Source organism: Equus quagga, chromosome 1 (genome assembly GCF_021613505.1).
Source record: "Equus quagga isolate Etosha38 chromosome 1, UCLA_HA_Equagga_1.0, whole genome shotgun sequence".
In the NCBI taxonomy this organism is placed as follows: domain Eukaryota; kingdom Metazoa; phylum Chordata; class Mammalia; order Perissodactyla; family Equidae; genus Equus; species Equus quagga.
In genome coordinates, this window is record NC_060267.1 from 125,592,838 (window position 1) to 125,614,333 (window position 21,496).

Here is a 21,496-nt window from a genome sequence, read left to right on the forward strand (position 1 = left end):
TCTCCTCTCTCATGTCTGATTTTATTTGAATCTTCTTTCTTTTTTTTCTTAGTCTAGCTAACAGCTTGTCAATTTTGTTTGTCTTTTCAAAAAGCCAGTTTAGTTTTGTTGATCTTTTCTATTGTTTTTCTGGTCTCTATTTTATTTATTTCTGGTCTGATCTTCGTTATTTCCTTCCTTCTGCTAACTTTGTGCTCACTTTGTTCATCTTTTTCTAGTTCTTTGAGGTGTAAAATTAGGTTGTTTATTTGAGATCTTTCTATTTTCTTAATGTATGTATTTATTGCTATAAACATCCCTCTAAGAACTGCTTTTGCAGCATCCCATAAATTTGGGTGTTTTCATTTGTTTTGAGATAATTTTTCATGTCCCCATTGATTTCATATGAGCTATCCTGGAGAATGTTCCATGTGCACTTCAGAAGAATGCGTATTCTGCTGTTGGATGAAATGTTCTATAAATGTCTATTAGGTCCATTTGGTCTAATGTATAGTTCAAGTCCAATGTTTCCTTGTTAATTTTATGTCTGGATGATGTATTCATTGCTGAAAGTGGGATATTGAAGTCCCTTATTATTACCGTGTGGTTGGCTATTTCTCCTTTCAGATGTGTTAGTATTTGCTTAACATACTTAGGTGCTCTGGTGTTGGGTGTATATATATTTATGATTATTATATCTTCTTGATGAATGCACCCCTTTATCATTATATAATGACTTTCTTTGTCATTTGTTACTGTTTTTGGCTTAAAGTCTATTTTGCCTGATATAAGTACAGCTATCCTTGCTTTTTTTTGTATACCACGTTTTGTTTATTAATTTAACCTGCTGTGGACATTTGGATTGTTTCCACTTTTTGGCTATTGTTAATAATGCTGCTATGAACACTGCTGTACCAATACCTACTGGAGTATTGACGATTTTTTTTTTTTGCATTCTTTATCATAAACCTATCCATTAAGCTTACACAATTTCCAAATTAGTAGCAGTGGAAATGTCGCTTCACTGAAAAACCCTAACTCAAGATCTTTGAATAGGAAAAAAAGTCTGTCTGTTCTAATCATATTTTCTGAGAAACTATGAAATCTGCTTCATTTTCTTCCATTGAGAAGACATTTTAGATGTCCATACTATATTAGACCTCATCACCATTTAATATATTTTTACTTTTGTTTGTTTATTTATCACTACCTTCAACGCCCTCCACTTACCACCCCCTCCAGAATGGAAATTCCATGAGGACATGGATTTTTTTGGCTGTTTTGTTTATCGTGGTATTCTTGGTGCTTAGAACTCTATTTCCTACACAGGAGACAGTCAATAGATCTGTTGAATGAGTGAATGAATGGTATTCAAATGTTATCCACCTCCATGCTTACTGGATATCATTTTAAAAGGCTCTAGGTTTGGCTTCTTTTGAATATCTCAGTATTTGTTTTCCGGAGATAGAGCATTCTAGCACAAGGATATGTTTATAAGTGTTATAGACCTTATAAGTGGTTGGAGACAAGGTATGAAAAATAATTGTGTTGTATTGGGAGATGAAAGAAGATAGAGATGGAGTAGACAAAATATATAAATGCAATTTTGTCTCCTTTTAATTTGACTGTATTGTCCCCAAAGTGGTATTATGTAAAACATCAGAAAAATTTCTATGTTGATAACCTAGACTTAGGAAGAAATAATAAAAAGTCCTTTGACCTTAACAGTGAAGGTTAAATGACCCAATTTTCATCAAAAACACAGAAACACATCATTGCTTTCTAAAATAAGAACTCTTCATTGTTTCCTCTATGCAACTATCTGTTGATTTGTACTGTGGTCAATCCAGATACTACTTCAGCAGTCTCAGTCTCTGTCTTTGTCTAAGACACAAATTAGAGTTTTTAAAATAGCAAGAACTTTAAAACATTATAACAATGTAGGAGACCAGGTCCCTTTTTTGTAAGCCAGGAAACTTGATTCTGAGAGGTAAGACGATGTCCGGAAGCATTTTTTTAGCCTCTGTCTTTGTTAAGTCATTTTCCTTTTCTTGGATTTTAGTAAGGATATAATCTCAGTTCCACTTAGAAAGGGAGATCACAATGCCAGGTGTCAAATCCACAAATCAATCCTCTCCTTAATTGCTCAAGTTTGACAGGTCCCATGTTTGTCCCAGAAAACTCTAAACGTTCTTTTATTAGCAATAGGGAATTAAATTTCCTATGTATACAAATTAACTTCTAAATTATAAGAGAAACAAACAAAAACACCATGAGAGAGAAAGAGAGAGAGAGAGAGAAAGAGAGAGACCACCCTCCCTTGTGCCAACTTGAGGCTTTCTCAAAGTAATTTCTCTCCTCTTCACCTTCTCCAATATTTTCCACAGACTTTTTTTCCTATTTGAACTCACCATCTAGTTATTACCATCTCTGAAGAGATTTTGGTCTGCAACTCTTAAAAAAAAAATTAGTATCTTAATTATAGTGGAAGAGGTCAAAATAGACTATTGAAATGAAGAGTGTTTTAAGCCATGTAGCTACGATGTTTGGGCAATTCTTGAAAAGGGGGGGGACTCTTTAGGGGTATTTAAAAATTTATTTTACAAAAATAATAAAATAGAAGGGTGTGAATTGGGTTAGACTAAAAAGACAAATTAATAGCCTAAGGAAGGAAAAGAAAAAAAAACGTGTTTTGTAGATAAGCCAAATTCATGGCCTTGTGCATTAAATTTTACACACTAAAACCCACCTGACAGTGGGTATAAAGCTCATTATCTTGTCGAAAATTGGTGACTGCAAATCCTGGTTTTTCACATACTCCCTCCCTACCTCACCCCTGGCCTGTCTCCAAGTATCTCAGAAGTGACAAAATAATCTCCAAATAAGTTTAATATTGATTCAAAAATAAATATACTCACATATCCACCTTATTACTTTTTTTTTTTTTTTTTTTTGCTGGAAAGGGAGGATGAGGCAGAGAAGACAAAATTGTAAAGAAAGTGAAAGACTACTGTTCTCATTGAAGTCTTAAGCAGACAAGTTAAACACCTTGTATGTAATGCAGAGGAAACGCTGTGGCCGTTTGACTTCACTTCCATTCACACTGCTCCCCACACATAAGATAGACCAGATGTCTGGTTTCCAGAGTATTAGGCTTTTTCCTTAGTACTTAGTAAAATTTGTTTTTTTGAAGTTTGGAGAAAACCTGCAGCTACTTCTGATCTTTAGCATTTTATAGTTTAATAATTTCATATCTAGTAGTGTTTCAGCAGAAAATGAGCTTTAACTATTTATGTATTTGCCACAATCCAAGAAAGGCTGTGAAAACAAATTCTTGAACTGATCTTTATTTTGAAAATCCCATTATTCTAAAAACGAAAAATAGAAATTTATAGTTATCATGAAGAATAGTAGGTACAATGTAGGTATGATAAGGGCACTGAATTAGGGAGGAAAAGGTATGAGTAGATGACATTTCTTTCTCCTTGTCTGATTCCTACTAATTGTGAATAAAATATACGTTAGATACGGTATTTCTCCCCTCCTTACAGAAAACAATATTTGGAAATTCCCATGTAAAGCTAATTTGCCATGAGGAATATAAAGCCCTTTAATGGGGTATCCAGGTCCCTATGGGAATTTTTTTTTAAACATACACCATGTGGTGCAATCTGTTACAGTCTACAAGGAGGGGAGGGGGGAAGTTCTGTGGGGGCCAGGAATAAAGTCATTTCTGGAAGTTTTTGAGGTTTTAACAAGAAATGGGGGAATTGATATAGCCGGAGCCTAGAAATACCTCCCCTTCTGCCCTAAAACATAACCCAGGGCCTATTAAACTTAGGCTCTTTTTTTAAAAACAATTTAGCAAGTTAGTCAATTTAGGGGAGAAAAAACCTGAACCTTTTCTGAGATGGTTAAACTGCTATTCATTTTGTATTTTAATCTAACCTACTGGTGATTTAATTTACAGAACTCAAAGGAAGCGCACGCTCAAATATTTGAGGACGTTAACTATCAACCACTGTTTAATTTTGGAATGTGCCTACTTGCTTGACACAATATTTTACCATCTCAACAAATGTTTAGCCTTTTTTTCACTTGACTAAAGAGAAATAAGTTTCACATTGCTTCATTCACCTTCTTATGTGCATATGCTGGGAAAGATTGGATGTTAAAAAAAAAAACTTCCTCATGTTCCTTTCTACTACATCTAAATCTGTTTACCAATTCAAAGCTGCTAAAAAGCCCTGCATTCTCCTGCTAAATCAACTGGATGGCTAGAAACCAAACTGCAATGTAACAGGAAAAAAATTATCAATTTATTTTCGTGACAGAACATTCTTGAGAAGGTATAAAATTGTTCTGGTCTCTATGCCAGTTTTCTTTTTTCTTCCTCTGTCTTCCTTTTTAAAGGGCTTTCTGCTTTTAAGTCGATCCTTTTTATAGTTATATAACAGTTCTAATATTTTGTGACATTTTGTATTGTGACACTATAGATGAAATTGTCATCGGACTGACACTCTGTGCTGTTTATTCCTTAATTACAACTGTTAACACTGTAGAGAAGTGTGCTAATCTGCCAGCGCATATTATGAAAACAACGTTATTGTTACCCACACCAACACCCACTCAACAGGATATTTCCAAGATGGTAGTTTAAGGGAACTTACCAGCACAATGGACGTTTTAATACAGGTTTTTTGTTTTTGTTGTGGTTTTTAGCTTGTCCTATTGTCTTCTTTTAAAAACACAAACCACTTTGAGATTTAAAATCTTTCATTGTAATGTGGCATAGACTCCCTTTACTAGTAGAAGGTGCCTCTATAATTAGAAAAATTATAATCTTTTTTTGAGTGCTCAAGCAGTGGGGGACTGAGGAATCTCAAAACTGTGTAGGGTTGGGACCCAAAGCTTTCTGACTGACAACTGTTTCAGAAATAATGAAAATATAAGGGAGAGGGGAGGGCATGTTGAAAGATGAAAAGATTAGAGAGGAGTTATTTGCATTCACAGGCTTGGCCATCTTTAAACAACCAAGTCAAAATCCAATAACCATTTCCAGCTCTCATAGGGGTCCTTTTTCAGAACCAAGTCTGAGCCCTCCTGAAACTGGCAACTTACCAAATGCTTTCTAGTTCAGTTCTTTCCTCCAGAACTTTTAGAAGTTTGATTATCTATTAATGAAAAAATCCTAAGAATCTATATTCTGATAAATATTATTATACTAAAGTAGTTAAGTGTGACTGTCTTTTCATTTGTTAAAAGAAACTACAATAGTGAGCAAACAACCACTTTGATCCTGTGCCTTGTCCCCATAATAAAATAAGGGAAAAGCAAAGAGTCTAGAAAATGTGAAATCAGAACTAACAACCAGTATTCACTGTTTAGATGAGAATGACTGTAAATGATTTTTTCAAAACAATAGAGACAACACTCATTTAGCAACTTATTTAATAAACAGTCCACCTTTCAATATTAGTTTTTAACCCTTCCATGGGATTGGTAGAAAGCACATTCATGACACTGAAATAGTAGTAGGTCTCCAAGGGATAAGCTGAGATCTGCCAGTAGATTCTCACATCTTCATTGTCACTGAGGAGGTTCACATGTCATGAACATATTCGACTCCGGAAGTTCCTGCAATAACCTGCATATTCTTTAATATTCAGCTTTACTCAACATGTTTTTTGAAATAGTATGTAAAGAAGTTATCACTGCGCCTCATTTTGAATGTTAGTTTCTGCTTCATTTTGATTTTCAACACCAATAGGATATGGTGCTCTTCCTAAAAGAAACTGTTCCCATTTGGGAATATATTCTTCTACTGATGCCCAGTAAAGAGTCTGGAAAAAAAACAACATCCAAAAGTAAAAAAGCATATCAAGCAATTGAACTTGGCTCTTCATAATAGTCTAAATGTTTATGCACTTAAGTGTGTGCATGTACACACACACACACACATATATGTAGAATGTACTTCCTCTACAGAATATTTTATGTTAATTTTAGAAAAAAAATCTGGCTACTTACTAGTGTTAATTTTCAAATTTCTCAGTAAAACCAGAGCCTGGCAGAATTACAGGTTTTGGAATTTTATTGTGATTTTACACGCCCTCTTGTGGCCAACCTGGTGATTATTACCAGTGGTATCATTTATGGCCACACAATCATTAAATGTTTTTGTTTATTATTCCAAATCCTATACCAAATAGTTACCAACACTAAAATTATTACAAAGATATGATTAAACAGGAACAACTGCTTTAGAATTAACATAAAAAGATTTGACCTCGGATGGGATCAGGAACTGAAATATAACTAACTAGTGGTTATAATAGGATTCAGGTGAATTGACCTCTTAAGTGTATGGGGGAAATCATTAAAAATACACACCCACTATATCTGTTAGAAGAGCACTTGATATGGCAAATTGTAATTTCTTCCCTAATGTTTTTGTATAATGAGAAAATAATATCAATATCATCTACCCATTTTTAATTCAAATAGCTTGGAAGTTGAGATGCTGTACTACTGGCCTGGCTGTAGCAGTCTCTAAGCTACAGAAGCGCACGCGACATCACCATATCGTGTCTACGAGCTTTGATGGTTTCTGGGGTGACTGCCCTAAGGAGGCCAAAGAAGAGTAACTGCCAAAAGCTCTCTGCCATAGGAGGACATCTTATATAGATCATCACTATTCAATCTCATTTTGGGAAATTCAGCCAAAGAGTTACATAGCATTAAAAACACATAATTATTCACTCTGAGCATTAAAAAGGTGCTGGGGTTCCAGAAGTTGAAAATGGTGAGGACTTCTGCATATCTACACATCTATGCATGTGGTCTGAGAAATAGCCTGACATACTTAAAATAAAGGTCATCCTGCTGTGCAAGACTAGCTAAGAAAAATACCAACCGAGGCCTGTGGTTGGGAGTTTCTCCGCCATTCACGGCTGGATTAACCCCTATTGTGTGGGACCAGTACAGGCCGGAGTAAGGTATTGGAGAATTCAACAAAGAAAAACACATGCCCAAGGCACAACTTTGTACCAGAGTTTTTTCTCCCCTTGATCACTGCCTTTTACTTATTACTCTAGATGACACAGAAAATTGAGGGGCAAATTCTCAGCCTTTGAGTCTATTCACATCTCTGGTTAGGCAGCAAGCAAAACTGTATTTGAAAAAGGTCATTAAAAATATAAATCCAACTATTCTATATGTAGTAAATTCCCTTTCATCACAAATACATTCATATGCCAAATATGGTTTATTTTTGCCAACCATCTTCCCAATCTGTTCTTGAGCTGAGCAAAATAAAACAGACAAAAGCCACACTAGACTGCATGATAATGTGCATTTAAATAGCGTTGGGTGAATTTTTGGTGAAGGGAGTTAACTGCTACTTCTAACATCAGCCAACAGGAAAAGCACTTTGGTCAGGCATGCTGTCATCTTAAGATTTAGTGCATATTGTCTGTTTTGCTTTAACAGGATAGTTGTTTCTAAGTGACGAGGTGAAAGACACAGTATCCTTATAAAATTTTCATTTGATAAGTATCTTGATTTTAAAAAAATTTATCAAATACCTACCACTTACAAAGCATGGTGCTGTGGACATATAAAGATCAATCAGACACACCTTGTTTATTTTAATGGTTAAATAAATCTGGGAAATACACACATACAACCACTAACTTACAAGACATTACTAGTAGAATAGGGTCTCTTCTTTTAGATTTGTTCCTCAAGAGTCTCACCTCAAGAGAAACTACCTCAGGTGGTGGAGCTGGGTGAATCCGGGTCTGCAGAGACTTTTCTGCTGCTTCTATATCCTGTAGCAGATATCAGCATTTTAAAAACAAAATTCATTTATATACCACACAAATGGCATCTGTAATAGCAGCAGCTATATCCCAAATCTCTCACATCAACTCTTCTCTGGGTACACAGTTTGAACTGATCATTGTTTAATTAACCAGTTTCAAATAGAGAATGCAGGGTTTCTTATTTTAAAATAAGATGGGGTATTTCTAAATTCTGCCTTGTCATTTTAAATAGTTAGTAAATGCCAATACTTGCAAAAAGAACTTCTTCTAAAACTGCTCAGAGCACTGACTTAGTTCTATAATCATTAAAAACAGCCAGATGGATAAAATAGTCAAATAATCACATACTAAAAACAGTCAGATACTCAGACCACACTGTGCTAACCTTAAAAGAGTTCAAGTCACACACATTTCATTTGTTCAATATTCCATTTTAAATTCTATACATATGCAAATACTCCACATATTTAAAAGAAGGTCAATGAGGTACCTCAGTACTTTGCAACAAGAACCTTTTCACTATACCGTGTAGATTTTTAGTACTAGATTTCTAAGGTAATCTTGATGTAAGTTTTATTGTTAGGTAGTATATCATTCAGCTGATGGCATGCAAGCACTGTGCTTTAATTTGTAGTTTAACTTGTAGATCTGTGTATTCTCCCTTATGATTGTAGAAACACAAGAGTAATTAAACTTAATTCATACCCTGGTAAAGATTTTACCGTGATACATGCATAAGGTACATGCACGGAAATGTAGGACTTGCCAAGTTGTTACTGGAACATTTGAGCCCTCTTTAATAAATGCTCCCCAAATCAGCACCTATGTTGTCTTGTGCTTGCTTATGTTTGGCAAGTTCACAAAGGCCTTGGTTGAAGGCCATGTAAATTTTGCCTTTCCTTTGAGCTTAGTGAGTTGATAGAAAAGAGAAAGTTCTCTGAGCCATGTACAAGCATTGGAGCAATCTTAAGCACAGGGCTGTTGGACAGACGGAGAGAGATGGAAAAGGGCGTGGGAGTGGGGTGTGAAGAAGCCAATGCTGAACAGGAGAAAAGAGATAGCAGATGGTAGCGGCGGGAGCAAGGAATGGGTGTGAAATGTAAAAGGGAAAAACAGGAAATTCCCTAAAGGGACTCCCCAAAGTTGCACAACCATTAAAGCACCTGCTGTCTAGAGGAAGGTGATTTGAAGGGGAAAAACATCAATTTAGGGATAAAAAGTCCATCTCTTAGCATGTCTATCCCATATGAGAAGTATACGGCTAAAAAACATGCTAAAGAGCTTTTGATGCCGATGCTACAACACATAGAGAAGACTAACTTTCCTGTGATGACACTGAGATTTTACAAGGTCCTGGAAAAATTATTTTTCATTTTTATAAATCAAGAAAACAGAATAAAATCACAACCCCAATTAACCCATTATTCTAAGAAGAGTTTTAAAGTTATCATTAATGGTAGATCTAGGTGCCACTAGCATCTGTAGACAAAATTATAAACATTTTCTTCAAGACCAGAAAATAAACATACTGAATCTCTCTTGTAGAAGAACAGATGTGCAAACAAATGAGCAGATATGAGTAGGGATCCGTGGCCTGGTAAGGCAGGCTTATGGTTAGTAACTTGACTGTCATCTCTGCAGCATTTCGCCAAGGGATTATCACCCCACCAGAGAACTTCTTCCTTAAGTGAGATTTCACTTTCTTAGATGTTTTGCTTACCTCTCTGACTCCTACTTCTCTTTCTCCTTCACTGGCTCCTTTTTCTCTCCTTAATCCTAAGTGTGGGCTTTCTTAAGATTGGTGACATCTGTCCTCATCTTTTTACTTCTTCTCCCTCCAAGATTGTCTCTTATCTAGCTCCAACTATTAATGTAGAGGGATGGATAACTTTTCTTCCTAGCCTTTATTTCTCAGTCTAATAAAACTAAACTCATCTTCTTCCTTCTGAATATATAACAGTGGGAATTCTGCTCACCCACATACTTCAGCTGTATCCTCTATCTTCAATTCTTCTTATTCCCTGCCATTTAAAAATTCAAATCTCCATAGATTGTTACTTCAGGATGTCTCTAGCCTTTCCATGTCATTCCCAGTGCTGTGGGCTTATTATTACACTTATTCATTCAACAAATACTTACTGAATACTTACTGGGGCTCCTGCCTAAACTATATCTCATTTTACTTCAATCCATATCTGACATGGAATTGATTCATTTTGCTTAAAAAGACTACTTTAAATATGTCCTTACCTAGATTTAAAAAAATAATTGACACCTACTACACAGAGGATGAAGTATGAATTCCTTAGGCTGACTGAAAAAATCTCTGTAATTTGACCCCAGCCTTCTACAGCAAGCTATATCCTAATACTTCCATATAAAAACCTTCTCTTTGACTACATGCTTCCAGAAGGTAAAGACTATGTCCCAGACAACCTTTAAGCATCCAAGAATCTAACAAAGTACAGGGTATGTACTAAATACTTAAATATTCATTAAATGAGTAAATTCTTTAAATAGGTGTCAAAGTTTCCTGAGTATAAACCAAAAACTTAAAAAGAAAAAGGACTCAAAGAGGTAGGGAGAGAAAAAAGCAAAAGAGGAAAGGAAGAGAGGCTAGATGTGCCTGACTATACCTTGTTATCTTTTTTTACAGATTTGCCACTAAACCATGTAAGATTTCTTGTGGTTAGAGAACAAATGAACAAGCAACCCTAAAAATTGAAAACAAAACGAAACAAATCTAACTGCTATCTAGTTGGTGGCATAACCACATGGAGAAGAAGTACATCAAGTGTCTTAGAACACAGTATTTTGACTGGCATTATCCCTAGTGGGATATACACTAAGGACACAAAGAACTGTAAAACGTATCTTACTGAAAACCATTCTCAGTAACCATATTGTTGGTGGTAGTGCTGTCTGTATTACCAGATAAGGAAATAAGAAGTTATCTTGCTATTGGAAAATTTTTTGGGAACTGAGATTTTAGTTTGAGAAAAAGAAGTTAGAGGTAAAGGATCGATGATTCTAAAAGTCTTACAATTTTGTAATTGAACTGGAATTACTGATATGAACTCTTGGTGCATTTTATCTTTACAAAAGAAAGTTGCAATAAACACCCTAGTGTCCCGATTGAGGCCTCTAAACATATTTCCTGCCAACAGGATCCAAGGCTCCTTAGGGCAATGGGCAATTCCAGGTCTGGGCAGCAAATGCACATGATGAGCCTGGAAGATTTCATCATACCAGAAAGAAAGGAAACTATCAAAGGCTGTTAAGATCAGGCAGAGACATTCGGGAGCTAACTTGAAGAGGCTCCCACTTGGTAAAAAGTGACAATTTGGGCATCAATAGGAATAAAAATGGAAATGGATTGAAATATTTCAAATCCCAGATACATTTAAAAAAAAAAAAACACCATCAACATCTAATTTTGGAGGATACGACAGAACCTACTTTTATTGTTTTGAAAATTAAATACAGAGAAAGAATCAAGCACTCATCATACTTTTTCCTGTATGAAATGTACTTCACTGTAACCAAATAAGTGACGAGAGGAAGCTTCTCTTTATATAAATAACCAGCAATTGAATGCGAAGGAATAAAAGAATTTAAGTATCACTTTTTGCAACCCGTAATGAATATACCTAAGCAGTGATCATCAATGACTGCTAACATACCAAAAAGAGACAATCAGCCATTATGAAAGTGTTCATCTCCAAAACATTGAACCTGAATCTGATCAGGCCTCTAGACCTGCACTCTTATGCAGTATCCATCAGCCTCATGTGGCTGCTGAGAGCTTGAGATGTGACCAGTCCGAATTAAGATGTGCTGTAAGTGTAAAATACACACTGAATTTTGAAGGCTTAGTAAGAAAAAAGAATATGCTTACCAACTTTTTATAGCAATTACATTTTAAATAATATTTTATATGTTTGAAATCAATTCTAATAACATTTTATTTAATCTGTTTCTTTTGGGTTTATTAAAAGTGGTTACCAGAAAATTTAAAATTACATATGTGAGGGGCCAGCCCAGTGGTGTAGCGGTTAAGTTTGCGCACTCTGCTTTGGTCACCCAGGGTTCGCAGGTTCAGATCCCAGGCACAGACCCAGGACCGCTTGTCAGGCCATGCTGTAGCAGCATCCCATTTACAAAATAGAGGAAGACTGGCACAGATGTTAGCTCGGTGACAATCTTCCTCAAGCAAAAAGAGGGAGATTGGCAACAGATCTTAGCTCAGGGCCAATCTTCCTCACACACACAAAATTACATATGTGGCTCACATTATATTTCTGTTGCACAGCATCACTTAGATCTATCCATTTATAGGAATTACAGGGAACAGGAAACACACTAAATGATACCTCAGCAACGTAATTAGCAATATCCAGACTGTAGGACACTCTGTAAGACAAATGACCCAATTCCTTCAACAAATAAAAGGGAAAACATAAAGGGCAGGGAGGACCTTTAGAGATTTAGGAGACATATTAATCAATTACAAGGCGGAATTTATTTGGATCTTGATTCAAACAAATGTAAAAACATGTTTATAAGTTAATCAGGGAAATTTTCATCTTGATTGGATATTTGAGGAATTATTAATTTCTTAGGCTGATAATGGTATTGTGATTTTGCTTAAAATAGTCCTTATCTTTTAGTGATAAACACTGAAATATAGAGAGATATAAAACAACGCAATGTCTGAAGATTAGCTTCAAAATAATCTGAGGGGCTGGAGGTGGGGGTGAGGAGGACAGATGAAACAAGATTGGCTGTGTTTTGATAACTACTGAATCTGGGTGATAAGCACATGGAAGTGCATTCTTCTATTCCCTCTTCTACATGGGTTTGAAATTTTTCTTTACAATTAAAAAACAAGTTTCCACTGTGGATGGTGGTGTAAGTGTTACTCTGTGGTAGGATCAGCAGCCTCTATAGATGAGTTGCTGCATGATTAGGAAAGGTAAAACATGAGCACAAAACATCATGTACTGAGACCTCTTTCTTTCCCCTTCCCTACACATGCCCCTCCCTCCCAACCCAGCAATCTATGTTCCCTATAAACATATATAGTGAACCTAGCTACAGCTGGCTGCATTTAATCTTTTAATCTGCTGGAGGGGCAATTTCTTGGATGGAAAAAAATAAGACACTAAAGCATGAGATATAGAGTCCCTGGTACAAGGCACACTTAGGCATTCATTAAATTTATTCTTCAGTGAATTGGAGAAGTGAGAAAAGTGAGGAGGAAAGAGGTGAGGCGTGGTCCTGTAAGCCACTGGCCATGCTGGGTAGCAGTTTGTGGATGGTCCTGTCTAACTACCAACTGGCCAAGAAGGCTTCCAGGACCTGCCACAATGGAAGCACTCACTGCATCTCTAATCTGCTGTAGCAGCATCCCAGTCTTTCTCACTCTGGAGCGTTCACCCATCTTCCTCATGAGATGATGCTTTTTATGACAAAATCACCTTTTCAGGTTAAACTAAATTTTGTGGGGGGAAAGGTGGGGGAGATGACAGTTTATATAATGGAAGTATTTATAGAAACAAAATCCTCTTTCTCTTCCAAATCCATGCCAATTATGTTTGTTTTTAAAAGGCAGATAAATTTTCATTTTATTAATATCAACAGGAAAAATTACTCAGCCTGTATTTTCGAAGTCCACTATCTTTTCTGATATTTACAGACTAAAGCCTCACGGTGAGTTTTCTTCACTACTTATATCCATTCTTCTACTAGTATGTTTGGATCTTCAAGCAATTAGTCTTTTCCTTATTGCTCCTGTTTTAAAAACATTCTTTGATATTCTCGCTAATTTATTTTTCCAAATGCATTTAGAGAAATTTTGTTGGGTTTCATGCAAATTTTGATGTAATTTCATTAATTCTAAAAATAACTTTGAGACAAGTGATTTTAGAAAAATAATAGTCTCCTGAGTCAGGATGAAGGCATATGTATGTCTCCATTTAAGTTTTCTCTTAAATCTCCTATCATAGTGTAAGAATTGTCCTTATACCAATCATGCATATCCCTTGTTAAGAGCGTTCCCAAGTATTTTATAATTTCATTGTTAATGCAAATGTGATGTCTTGTACCTTCCAGCTGTATATATATAGGATTGCTATTGATTTTTGTCTGTTTATCTTTTATCCATTAATTTTAATCAACTCATAATATACTAGTTTTAAAACAATTTTGGCTTTTCTAAGTATATAACCATATCATTTTTTTATTGAGTTAATGATAGGTTACAATCTTGTGAAATTTCAGTTGTACATTAATGTTTGTCATTCTTGTTGTAGGTGCACCACTTCACCCGTTGTGCCCACCCCCCACCCCACCTTTCCCCTGGTATCCACTAATCTGTTCTCTTAGTCCACATTTTTAAATTCCTCATATGAGTGGAGTCATACACAGAATATAACCATATCATTTAAAAACGCTATTCTTATATCTTCCTTTCCAAAGGTTAAAGCTCATTCCCTTTAGTGTTTATTATATTGGTCAGAACATCTAAATAAGGTCAAGTAACAATGGTGATGGGGTGATCCTTATTTTGTCACTGTCTTTATAGGAATGCTTCTAGGTTTTAAGGGAACCATTTTTCTTTTTGCTGGGAAAGATTCGCCCTGAGCTAACATCCATTGCCAGTCTTCCTCTCTGTTTTTCCCCCCGCAAAGCTCCAGTGCATAGTTGTATAGTCTAGTTGTCAGTCTTTCCACTTCTTCTCTCTGAGCCACCACCACAGCATGGCTACTGACAGATGAGTGGTGTGGTTCCGTGCCTGGGAACAGATCCTGGGCCACTGAAGCGGAGCACACCAAACTTTAACCACTAGGCCATCAGGGCTGGCTCTTAATGGACCCATTTTTAAAGCGCGCTTTGTCCTTAAGTATATATCCTGATGTAACTTAACCTGTTCTTGACAAGGGGTATTAGGAGTAGTTATCTTATGGTTTCCTCATCTCTAAATTATGAGATTAGCGAGATCAGTGGTTTTGATAGTTCTGCCACAGCAGGGCAGGCAAGGAAGGGCTGAATGAGAGGGGCTTTGGGCCAAAGCAGGTCCACTTTTATCTATTTTATAGCTTTGAAAAAAGTTTTTATGCTAAAAAAAAAATTGAAAACCTTTAGATGAGAATCTAATGTAACCTATATGCTTTTTGAAATCTCTTACAACTCAAAATTCTGTAATCACGTCCTATTTATTTTAATTTCACAATAACTTCTATGGTAGAACCATTAAAATTATTTCCAAAGTTTAAAAAAATAATATGAGGGAAAGAAGGATAAAAAATATTGCATACATAATTATTCAAAGTATGTTAAAGAAAACAGAAGAGACTGTATCTCTAACAGCAAGCACTCTATCTGGGATGTAATAGGTGCTCAATAAACGTTTATTAAAAGGCTGAAAGGAAATACACAAAAATACAGATGGGCAGGAAGATATGGAAGGTACACTATTTCATCTTTGCTCTTCCAAGTTTTTTACAGTGAGAATATATTACTTTGATAATCAAGGGAAAAAACCACCACATCAAACTGGTTTCTCATGACTATGAAATTAGGTTCATCATCTTCCTTCTAGATGTGACAATGATTTCTTAGCTATTCTCCTTAAATCCAATCTCTCCATTTTTGAAATCTTTTTGCATCTAAATAGCAAATAAATCTTTCTTAAATACACACTCATATGTTTCTTATATGTCTCTATTTTTCTTTTGCTCAAACACTTTCAGTACTATATTATCGCTACATATCAAGTCTCAATTTCTTTCTTTTTTTTTTTTGAGGAAGATTAGCCCTGAGCTAACTGCTGCCGATCCCCATCTTTTTGCTGAGGAAGACTGGCCCTGAACTCACATCCGTGCCCATCTTCCTCTACTTTTATATGTGGGACGCCTACCACAGCATGGCTTGCCAAGCAGTACCATGTCCACACCCGGGATCGGAACCAGCGAACCCCGGGCTGCCGAAGCGGAACGTGTGCACGTAACCGCTGTGCCACCAGGCTGGCCCCTCAATTTCTTCATTTTGTTTCACAATTCATACCCAACTTTGTTTCTCGTGACTTTCCAAGCTAGTAAGCTCAAGGTCCCACGAGCATTAATAGGGCCAACCATTCTTCTGGTCTCGGCTCTTTTTTAAGAATCCAATGAAATGTCTTGCCTTCTGCCTATTCAAACAAAGCTCCAATTTAGCTTCCTCTTTCAGACCTCTTTGAATATTCTAGCTCTCAAAGATTTTTTACGCTTACTCCTATAGTGCTGAGTATTCAATATAATTTAATGTTTGGTCATATAAGGTCTCATATTTTGTGTGTGACAACCTTATGTCATCAACTAAGCCCATTAGCTACTTGATGTAAAGAACTCTGATTCATACTTATCTTGCTGTCCCCACTTTCTGCCTAGAACTAACTCAACAGTAAGGCCCTCTGGGCACTCATCAAATACTTGCTCATTAAAAGGAAGATGCTTGAAAACCAAATATTACCTGCATTTGCTGCAGGTGAGTAGCAATCAAGCCTTCAAGCCTTCTAATTTAGTTTTTCTGACTTTTCATAGCAAATTCTAGATTATCCTATATATTTCCATTTAAAAATAAATATTGCAAACACCATTGGGCAAGTAAGACATATGGCAATATAGAATGCTTTGGTAGCACTATGGCTGTGACTTAAATTACTGTGGATCAAACTGCCAGAAGCTGAGAAGATAACTGAATTTTCCTCTTCCTTCATCCTCTAGTGAGGATAGAAGATAACTATATTATGCCTATCGATGAAAATATTTAACAATAAAAAACGAAAACACTGCTTTATAACTTAAATAATATAGCCTTACTACCAAATGTTTTAGTCATAGGATCTCTTGGAAGCTTGAATGGAAGCAAACTTTAGGGTTTTAATTATGGATGAAGCCATACAATTCTGGAAGCAAAGTATAGCAAGCAGCCAAAAATGTTACACATATGATTTTACTCCAAATGGGCACATTGGCCAAATGGTGAGGCCCTGCGCAATCGCACACTTTGACCACCTCCTCCATCACCATCGAAAGGGATCTGGAAAATCTGTTATCTTAGATAAGAATTCCGTGTGTTGACTGTGGCTCCAGTAGGGCAAAATCAAATTTTTCTTGTTTTTATGATGTTGAGTAGTTTTGAATTGGATCTAAATACATTGTAGTACTCTATGGTGTTTCAGAATGTCCCTACAAATAAAAGAAGCTGGAAAATGGAAAGCTACATCTTGCATTTATTACTTCTTGAACAAAGGTGACCTTAAAATTCCTTCTGTAGTCTTTGATTTTATGGTTGATTAAAAACATTTAGCTTAAGCAAACTGATTTTTTTCATTTTGAAAAATGAGAATCCATGTGCTACTTATCCAACTAACATAGGTTTAAAAAAAATAGATGGTGCTTCATTAATTCCATTTGTTACTCATAACAAAGAAATTATATAAATCAAAACTATGAAATTCCCTTAAAACCTTTCTGCAAAGGTGGGAAAAATACTTATACTCAGGTCATGGAAACTTACCTTTAAAAGACTAAGGTTCCTTTTAAAAGCAGTCTCAGCTGCTTGCATCTGAGATGCCTTTTCCTTGTTTTGGTCTCCAAATTTATTCTCCATTTGTTGAAGTAACATTAACCTTTGTGATACTCTAGACAAAATGAAGATTGTATAAAGTTTTTTTAAAAAGGAAACATTTTATTGCTTGACCAATATAAAAATTCATTTCTTAATTGCACCTCATGTCAAGTTCAACCTATTTTGAAAGCCCATTATTATGTAACTGATAAGACAATGAAAACCTTAGGTAGTTCAATCAGTCTTAAATCTGGGTAAAATTATTTTTATTTTCATTAAGATAAACACCATAAGTACATGCTTTTGCTTTGTTAGCCTCTCTGATCTTTTAAAATTATTTTAGAGTGTGGAAAAGATGTGTTAATTTTTGGTGAAAATGCAAACTGTAATACATATCCCTTTGTACACATACTTATATATACCTCCCCAACACATATATTCATATAACTTGCTATACGAAACCTTCTGCTTAACACTTCAATACCCCTGAATCTCATGTTACACATTTAGAATTGTGCTAAACTTCCATATGTTTGAAGAAGCAATAAAAATATTTTTTTCTTCTTTTCCCAAGGGAAAAACGATGGTTCCATATATGAGTGAGAGGCTGTGTGTATGTATGCATACTCACAACAAGGTAAAACAGTAATTGAAGAAAGATGTAAAAAGTTGTAAGTAAATTATCAAACTACTTTGTTATACATAATATACTTTAAAAGGTTCTCACTGGTCAAATGCTCACTTTACACATTTTTGGTCCTCTTAAATGATTAATAAGAAAATATGTCAGATGATAGAAAATACATAAGCGGTATATATAACAGTCTAACCATTTCCCAAATAGTTGTGAAGATTCTCCAGAAACCATGTTTCATAGGGCTGTTCTTGAGGGCAGAACTCAAACTGAGGTATTTGGACAGTCATTTTTATAAGGAAAATATCTTAGAAGGCCAAGGAAGAGGGCCTGGTAATTAATTAAAGAAAAGCAAAACATGAGAGCCCACAGATAGAGGTGGAGAAGGGTTAATACTAAATATGTGCAGGACTGGCTATATTATTTGCAAGGCCCAGTGCAAAATGAAAATGGGGCTCCTTGTTAAAAAAGTATTAGTAATTTCAAACAGCAACATTAGAGCATTAAACCAAGTGCAGGGCCTGTCACTGCACAGATCCATACTCGTGAAGCCAGCCCTGAGTAAGAGGCTTAGAAAAGTCCATTAAATATCAGTGTGGTGCCCAGAAAGGCTGAGGGTAAGGATGAATTTATCTAGATATTAGCAATAAAAAGTAAAAATATATAGAACATAATTACACCCTTTAATTGTTATTCTTAAGAGACAATGACATTCCCTAACACCAAATCTCTCAAGTGTCAGAAAATTAAAATGACACTTTCAGATTTTTAAGTTTTGCTGTGCACACATTTCACTAGTAAAGCCAGTACAATTTATACATTTAGATTAACTTAAAAAAAAACTTACATTTCTTCATGTCTTTTAGAAAGGCGAATTTCTTGAGCAAACAAGGAATTCATTTTTAGTCAAAACTGCCTTACAAGCTTTCTGCTAAATAATGAAAACATTTAAAGTTACTTCTACCACATATCCTCAGTTTTGCAACATTTGATCGTTTTAGTACTTCAACCCCTTAGTTCTCACAGAAGAGAAAAATAAAACTTGAGATATAATAATGTATAAAAGAACGCACTTAAAAACCATTTTTATTTATGATGCATAGTTTTTCATATGCTAGATGCATCCAAGAACACCATGAATCAGGTAAACGCGACATATTTCACATTTCCCCCTCTTTTTTCCCACACTCTAACCTTAATCAGAACTCAAAACAAACAAGCAGCTGGTACTAAGACTAGTAAACTTTTTATTGAATCAACAGAAAGAAAAAAAAATCCACTCTGTAAAATTCATTGCAGGAACACCATCCCTCATGCATGTGCACACACACACAGAAAGGCAAACAAGTATGAGAATCAACTGGAAACTTGTGGTCTTTCCTTTATTGGAAGACTGCCCAGTTCTAGCATCTTTTTTCCAAATAGGAAAGTATTTTTCATGTATAACTGTGGCAAAAAGCACAATTGGTCCCTTCACCTTACCCTGGCTGCTCAAGACTCTCATTTAGGGAGTTAAGGAAAACCCATTTTCGTGGTACATGAGCAAGCTCACCTTGGCTGAAGAGCCTGGACCAATACAGACTGAGATCTAGTGATGTGCTCTGAAGGCTCAGAGCCTGAAGGCAAATCATATGGTTGGGTGCAAAAGCGGAAGATGCCTGCCCTAAGGGAGAAAAAAACAGGAATGAAATTCCTTCCCGGAATGTAGCATTGGCTTTCCTAAATTTTATGAAATTAAACACTGTCTGCTGAGTGTCCAGCGCCGATAGAAAGACTGAGCTCTTCCTTCAGCACACACGTCTGAGCGTAGGGCGCTGAGCCGAGCCAAGGGAAACAGGAAGACCGTCCTGCCCTCATCGGGTTTCCTCCTCAAGGCACCGCAGGCTCGTCTTCAGCACCACGGACAGCAGTCGCTCGCAGGCTCGCCCGCAAGGGTATAGTTACAGATGTTTCCCGCTAAGATCACGGCAGGCCAATCCTCGCTGCCTTCTTCCCAGTTTCAAATGCAGCGTCCCGGAAAGTTAGTCCATGGTAACTTCTTTTCTGTTATGCCCGCCATCAGCACTTCAGACAAACTTCAAGACAAATTCTGCCTTCTGAACCGAAGATCCGCACCGTCTCAAGAGTCACCAGTTCTCCAGCCACCCCAACTCCCGCTTACACCCAAAGGACTCATGAACTTCCCTGATCACCCCAGCTCTTCCTCTAACAACATCCTCCCCACCGGCCCTCCGGGTATGTGCGCCGCCCTCCGACAGCCGGGGCACCCTCCCGCCGGCGGCCCATCACCGGGTGGGAAGTTCACTCACCAAGCCGCACTCTGACCTCTTCCGGAAAGGCGCAGGCCACTGTGCGGACGCCGGGTCTCCGCGCAGGCCTGGGCGTGGTCACGCCATTGTTTTTGCGCACGCGCAACGCGAGATGACGTCATCACGTTCTAAAAGGCGGGCCTCTGGCGCGAAAGGTTAGTGAGGTAGCGCTGCTCTGCGGAGAGTGCTTTAAAATGGTGGTTAGCAGCTTTGGGGAAGTTCACGTTTGATGGTCGCACGATTTCAAGGCCTTTTAAAATGGGACCTGAATGTGTTCAGAAGGCTTCAGGGAGTGAAGCTGGTTTCTTAGAAGCTAGAATGTCACAGTAGACTGGGAGCGTGGGGGAAAACTCTTCCAAGTAGTCCAAAGTGTTGCACTGGACTTGACAGAGTTTCGCCCTGGGCGTCCGGTGCTGAGCAGGGGAGCGAACCCCCTGTCCGCTTGTCTCTCCCACCCCCAGGGGGATCATAAAGTTGATCGTTGACGCCTTGAGGAGTCTATGTGTCAGTCGCTGTATTTCCGGGGATGGCCTCATTCGTGGACTCCCCCTCGACGCCCGAGGACGTAGGTACCGTTATCCTCATTTGACAGACGAGGAAACGAGCTTGGTGGTTTCTTTAGGTCGTAGCTTGAAGCCAGCAGAGCCTTTATGAAATTTCCCGCAGCCCTCGGGACACACACTTGGGAGTAATCTCTTAGTGCTGGGTAGTGCTTTCTTAAATATCCTCCCCCGCCAAATCACTTTGTGAAGTCAGTGGTTCTATCCTTAATTACAGAGGAAGAAACAGGTTCAGGAGAGCTCAAGCGGTTTTCTTCCTAAAGGTTACTGAGGCAAGTAAGGGCAGAAAGCCAGGACGCCAATCCAGGTGTTTTATTTTTTTCCTCCCAGAATCTCTACATAAAATTTAGCTCTTGCTTCGGGACTATGGCACTTCGTGTTTCTTTGGCTTGGAAAGCGCTTTCCCCAGATACTTCCATGGACTCAGTTCCTCATCTTTCAACGCTACTTCCTCAAAGCAGCATTGCTTGAACCTCCAGTGTAAGATCGCAACTCCGCCTCTTCTCTCTCTGTCCTCCTTCTGCTTTATTCTTCTCCACCATGCAGCACCATTCCACATATTTTATCATCATTCGT

General features: G+C 37.1%; 1 protein-coding gene across 2 annotated transcripts; it reads right to left on the bottom strand.

The window, feature by feature from the left end:
* Positions 1–5,413: 5,413 nt before the first annotated feature.
* C1H3orf14 (chromosome 1 C3orf14 homolog) lies at positions 5,414–20,425 on the bottom strand. 2 transcript variants are annotated; one of them, XM_046676047.1, is made up of 6 exons: positions 20,361–20,425; positions 19,604–19,714; positions 18,899–18,979; positions 17,367–17,490; positions 7,737–7,811; positions 5,414–5,822 (listed from the first exon to the last, which is right to left on the bottom strand). In XM_046676047.1, the coding sequence occupies exons 3-6, from the start codon at positions 18,949–18,951 to the stop codon at positions 5,691–5,693; spliced, it is 384 nt and encodes a 127-aa protein (XP_046532003.1). In that variant the 5' UTR covers positions 18,952–18,979; positions 19,604–19,714; positions 20,361–20,425; the 3' UTR covers positions 5,414–5,690. The 2 variants fall into 2 exon arrangements, with proteins under 2 accessions (XP_046532003.1, XP_046531993.1); XM_046676037.1 differs by having other exon boundaries at positions 18,899–18,982.
* Positions 20,426–21,496: the final 1,071 nt, after the last annotated feature.

Coding starts and splice junctions, on each gene's coding strand:
- C1H3orf14 (XM_046676047.1), bottom strand. CDS start 18,951: ATGAATTCCTTGTTTGCTCAAGAAATTCGCCTTTCTAAAAGACATGAA. Junction 7,812..17,366: donor GGAACCTTAGTCTTTTAAAG/GTAAGTTTCCAT, acceptor TATCTGCTACAG/GATATAGAAGCAGCAGAAAA. Junction 5,823..7,736: donor CTGAGGTAGTTTCTCTTGAG/GTGAGACTCTTG, acceptor TTTTTTTTCCAG/ACTCTTTACTGGGCATCAGT.